The following is a 6,035-nucleotide window of genomic DNA, read 5'->3' as shown; positions in this document are numbered from 1 at the left end:
TCAATAGGTAAACATAGACATATTAGCTAAAATGGTAATTAACTATGCATACCGAACAATTTAGATGTTGGGAAAATATGATTAAGTAACCAATATATAACAATAAAGTAGAATCTTACAAATTAACATTCTAATTATATATTTCACAATAATATTTAATATATTTATACCAAACTGGTACCAACTCGAAAATACCAAGTATCAAAATAGATGAAAAAAAGATACTAATATTATTGAAACTAGTACATGGTATGGTACAAACTTTCGGTACTACCGAATCCTAAATTTCATGATTTGAAACTATCGATTACCATCTTATATTAAAATAAACAATGCCAATTAGATACCTTGATACCTTTATATATCAATTCAGATAAAATTTTTTGATAGTCTTGCTGACCTGCTAACCCCTGGATTAAACCTATACTTTTATTTTCAAACATTTTCTCTCCATAAGAAGTCAAAGGGCTTTTTGGCAAATTTCCAAAGACTAGGTCCTTTTTTTTCATTTCATTAGTTGCCAGATCTGATGAACTTTATCAGCCTGATACAAATTTTAGCAATTTTTGTTGAGAGAGACAGAGAGAGCGAACAGTAAGCATCATCATGGACGCTCTAAGGAAGCAAGCAAGTAAGCTTAGAGATCAAGTTGCCAAACAACAACAGGTAATTCAATCACCCTAAATTATATGATCTGAGCTCAAGTTTGGATGTGATTTACATATAGGGTTTTGTTGTTCTTGCTGATAATTTACTCGCAACACTTACATACGTAACATCTCATCTCACATCCGCCGTGGTTTTGAGCTCATTGGAATTCTCTCATGGTGTACTGCTAGTTAGCTACCGACTAATATCGATTTCGGAGGCTATTCGAGTTGGTGGTCGCCACATCAAATTACGAACAACAGTATTTAGAATTTGCAGCTACTAATGATAATTCAGTTTGATTTTGACAGATTTGCATTTGAATTTATATAATCCTAGATTTCAACAATCGTATAATTGAATTTAGAAATAGGGAAGGTTTAGTGTGTCTGCTTGTGTGTGTGGGTCATGGGTGGTTGGTTTCAATCCATCATTTATTTTCATTTCTGTGTTAGTAGCCTCTCTGTTCCCTAGACAGAGCTTCGCTTTAATTCTTGATGTCAAGTATCTTCTTCTAGAATGCAGTTGGCTACCTATCAGTGAGTTAATGTTCTAGATATTTATCGTTTCAGGCTGTGATAAAGCAATTCAGTGCGAGTGGGTATGAGCATTCAGATGTGGTGGTTATTGATGAAATGGAGATGCAAAGACACCAGCAGTTGGAGAAGCTCTACAGAACAACTCGATCAGGAAAGGTAAAAATGCAAATGTAATTCACTCTATCTATTATCAGCAATAATTTTCAGCCATCTTTTGAACTTTTCAAGATCTTCTGTTTCTGAAGTTTTTTTGGGCTCAAATACTTCTTTCCTAGGTTGTGAGAAAATCAGTGTGTGGTGTAGTGTCAAACACAGTTTCAACCTAACAAACTTTTATGTGTTCATCAAGAAAAGATTATAACTTTATATGGTTGTGGATGATAAGTGCTTTTATCTAATTCTCCTAAAGCACAAATTTCACATTGAAATGATAAAATAAAAAAATTCCAGCAATCTGTTATCAATTTTGGTCTAATTCATCTATATTTCCTCCAGGAGTTCCAAAGAGAACTGGTTAAAGCAGCAGAAACTTTTACATCTATAGGATATAAACATATAGAAGCAGGTGAAAACTGCAAACTACTCTCAATCTTCCAACATCTTATCTGAGTTCAATTTTCTTTAATCTATATATTTTTTTTTAAAATGAAAATTAGGAACCAAATTGTCTGAAGATTGCTCCAAATACGGAGTGGAAAATGCTCATGATGAAATTTTGGCCAAAGCTGCATCTATCTATGGTGATGCACGTAAACACGTGGAAAAAGAGCAAGAAGATTTCACTAGGCTCTTATTTTCACAGGTTCTTATTTCTATATATATATTTTTTCTATAAATCCAAATTCGAAACTTTAAAAAATTATAAATTTTTTTTCAGGTATTAGAACCATTAAGAGCAATGATAAGTGGTGCTCCTTTAGAAGATGCACGCCATCTTGCTCAACGTTACAGCAAAATGAGACAAGAAGCCGAGACTCAGGTAACCTTTTTTTTATTTTTTATTTATTTTAAATAAGTAAATAAAAAAAGGTGGAATGAATGATCGAATGGCGTTGATTGTAATTAATTGTTAAAAGCAAACAGGCATCGGAAGTTTCTAGAAGACAAGCACGAGTGAGAGAAGCTCCCATCCCTGAAAATGTGACAAAACTCCATGCAGCTGAAACTAGAATGCAGGAACTGAAAGCAAATATGGCTGTTTTAGGAAAAGAAGCAACTGCTGCTTTAGCTGCTGTTGAATCACAGCAACAAAGACTCACATTTCAGAGACTTGTTGCAATGGTAATTAATCATGTCTATCTATCTATCTGTCTGGATAAATAAAGTGCTTAACTCATTAAGACAAGTTTCATGCGTTTGAAGGTGGAAGGAGAAAGAACTTATCACGAGAGAGTAGCTGCTATTCTGCATCAGATTGAAGCAGAGGTTTCTACTTTCTTTTCTTACAAATTCACATCTGTCACTTAATTGGATGTTTATTTATTTATTTAAAAATTTGATAGATGGTGTCAGACAAACAAAGGAGAGATTCTGCCCCTCCTACAGTTCCATCAAATCTTTTGTCGGATAAAACCAAGTACTTTTTGGCTGAGGTAACCTTTTTTTTAAAATTTTTTTTCTCAAATGTGTAAAAGACGTGAATGCCCTTGCCAATGGTGATGCAGGCTATGCATGCGTTTGAAGCTTCATCAGATAAAGAACTAGACTTGGCAGTTGGTGATTATGTTGTAGTTCGAAAGGTTAATTTTTTTTTTTATTCTTTCTCCAACAACTTTTTTTATTTTTATTTTTTATTTTTTAGGCTGAATGGTAAATGACTAGTTTACCCTTTTTCAGGTGAACCCATCAGGATGGTCTGAAGGGGAATGCAAAGGTAAAAATGGTTGGTTTCCATCGGCTTATGTTGAGAGACGCCAAAGGCTTCCTACTTCTAATGGCACTACAGAGTTTTATTAAATCCATAAATCAAATTTTGTTTGTATTGTATTTACTGATTTACCCTCTCACATGTTGGAAGCCACGTCAACTTCAACTTCAATTTGTAGCATTTTGTTTGTTGTTTCTAGTTATTTCATAGGTTTTGTATTTTGATATTCAACCTTTAAACTAAGTGGGTCTATAGTCAATATTCAAATGATTCCTTTCATTATTTTATATGCTTCAAACAGAGTAAGGAGTTTGGAAGCTGTCAAAACGCAAAAGTCTAATCAAATGTATATTGTAATAATATTGTTTTTGTAGGTATATTAACTTAAAAAAAAACTATAGAGGTGGGGTCAAACTAAGCATATTGAAGTTTGGACACTTTCAATCTGATCGATTACCCAACATATACATATTCAACTTGCTTGACTCTATAAATTGGATTTTGATATTTATATATAATTTTTTTGGGAGGATTTCATATGTGATATTATATTTGTCCATTTTAATTTTTAAATTTCATATTAACATTTAATAAACTTTCAAAATATTAGATTTGTGATGATTGATATATTTTTAAAACATTTATAATCATTTAAATTTTTTTTATTTTATCAATTGATTTTTATACCACTTTATAAATGTAAAGTTTAAAATATTGTCTATGTATATATTTCATAAACTTTCAAAATAGGAAAATTGAGTAATTTAACCCTTATAAACGACAATTTTAACAAAAATAACAAACTTTTTTTTTTGATAAAATGACCACTTGCTCCGGAACATAGCATTTCGGAACTGTGGTCTCTGTTCCGGAGTTCGTACTCCGAATTATAACCTCAGTTTTTTTTCGTCTCCTATATATATATATATATATATATATATATATATATATATATATATATATATATGCGCTTAGAACCTTACCTTCAATCAAGTAATTCGTAATTATCTCTTATGAAACCGCTTCAAAATGAGTTTCTCAGAGAGTCAGCACGAAGAAAGCTTTAACAATCTGCCTGTTTACCTTCACAACCTTAGGCGAACTAACACTCATACTTACACTTACACTTACATCAAAACTGATTTGATAGATCGTTTCGAAGCTTGTTTTGTGGCTATTGGATGGATGATATATTTGTTTTTTGCACTTTTCTATTGTTTCTTTAAAATATATAATGTTTCTACATTTAAACTAATTCATTTTTGTTCCCAAAAAAAAATAAAAGTCCATGCATTCATAGGCTGCTTCTTGCCTGTCATCTTCATAGGTAGTGTCCTTCTTAGAGGGGAGTACTTAAAAACAATGTTTGTAGCGATTGCTATCGACAGGAACAACCAAAATCTCATTATAGCATTTGGTCTGGCCGTGGAAAATAATCTCTACTGTTGTACCTGGTTCTTATGAGGTCAAAAGAAGCTCTGAGACAGGGTAGGGAAGTATCGTTCATAACAAATATGGACGATGTCGTTAGTTCTTGCATAGAGCATGTATTCCCTGATTCGTATCATGGGTATACTTATAAAAGTGTGTTCAAGTATATGTGCACAAGAGGCGTCTCTGGCGAAACATTACAACCACGTTCCAGACCGGCTATTTCGGAGTCAGGTTCCGAACCAGCTATTTCGAACCATTGTTTCGGACATTGCTTTTGTATGTAATTGTCATAGATTCCTGACATATGTGTAGTCATTTCCTAATAGTAACAGTCATAGATTCCTGACAGTATGTATAGTCATTCCGAACAGTAAATTTCATAGATTCCTGGCATTATTTCGGACCCTTATTCCGGATCTGTAGCCACTTTCCGGAATGGCTATTTCAGACACTTGCTTTTCGACCATAAAATGCACCTAACATGAATCCTCAATGTTGAAATGAAATTGGAATGAGTTCATCTCACGATGGTGTTTGGCATTGTGAATAAGAAGATTGTTATGTTTGTTCAGATAATAACCCGTTTTCGAAAGGTCCAGATTTCCCACTTCCGGATAAAATGCCTGATGACGTTTTCCAAGCTATGAAGGCTGATGATGAAGCAAAAGAAAGGGACTCTGAAAGAAGTCGCACACTAAAACAACGTGCAGACGATCTAGCGGAACACGTAAATGAAAAAGAAAAATGGGTTGCTGAAGTGATGAAAGAAGTGAAACAAGCTAAGAAGTGGATTGAAAATGAAAATAAGGAGATCAATAAGCTGTGTGCAGACCGATACCGTCTAACAGATGTTGTTAGAATTAGAGGAGATTTTATTGACCGAGAACAAAATATGTATCCCTTACAATTTCCTAATTTGTGGAAACCAATCTAGGTATGCATTAGGTTTTATAATGCTCTTTGCAATAATGTTAATTAAAAAGGATAATTGTCATTTTAGATAATAATACCGTTCCTTTTACAAAATTCAGTTTGAAAAGACATTATAATATCCATATTTAAAATTAGATTACATTTCTGGACGATAACTGGGAACTTGCATCCGATGCAAACTAGCCGTGTCTACATGATTTTCAAATAATTCCATGTAGGTCTCAATTAGTTCGAAACCATTATCAGCCAAATCGACTCGATCTTCTATTGTTGGAGTTGTCCTACGTGTTTCTTCGATGATGTCCACTGTGTTCACAAATTGTCGTATATCTTCAGACATGGTAATGAGGAGCATTTGCATGTTATACAATGCTACTTTTCTTCGGTCCTCAGCCGGTGAAGGCGGTAATGGGATTTTCAGTATTACCATTCGTTGTTTAGCACGTTGATAATCACGAATCATTTATAATGCAGTCGTATCAACAAGACGTCGTTGCTCGTCTTCAAGACGTGGTATAGCATACTCTATAGGAAGCCCATCCTCATCGTTCGAGTCACTGGATATTGGAGACTGAAAATAGAATATACCTAAATTACATTAATACACTATTTAA

General features: G+C 33.5%; 1 protein-coding gene across 1 annotated transcript; it reads left to right on the top strand.

The window, feature by feature from the left end:
• The first annotated feature begins 509 nt into the window (after window positions 1-509).
• LOC145126228 (SH3 domain-containing protein) lies at window positions 510-3,336 on the top strand. The gene is made up of 10 exons (XM_079061629.1): window positions 510-666; window positions 1,221-1,343; window positions 1,683-1,752; window positions 1,844-1,989; window positions 2,065-2,166; window positions 2,271-2,468; window positions 2,550-2,612; window positions 2,690-2,779; window positions 2,852-2,926; window positions 3,024-3,336. Exons 1-10 carry the CDS (start codon window positions 607-609, stop codon window positions 3,141-3,143), a joined length of 1,047 nt encoding a protein of 348 aa, XP_078917755.1. The 5' UTR covers window positions 510-606; the 3' UTR covers window positions 3,144-3,336.
• Window positions 3,337-6,035: the final 2,699 nt, after the last annotated feature.

This window comes from Lactuca virosa, chromosome 7 (assembly GCF_052849685.1).
Source record: "Lactuca virosa cultivar CGN04683 chromosome 7, Lactuca_virosa_CGN04683_v6, whole genome shotgun sequence".
NCBI classification, from domain to species: Eukaryota; Viridiplantae; Streptophyta; class Magnoliopsida; order Asterales; family Asteraceae; genus Lactuca; species Lactuca virosa.
Note: the sequence above shows the minus strand (reverse complement) of the source record. Positions and strands in the feature narration are given on the sequence as shown.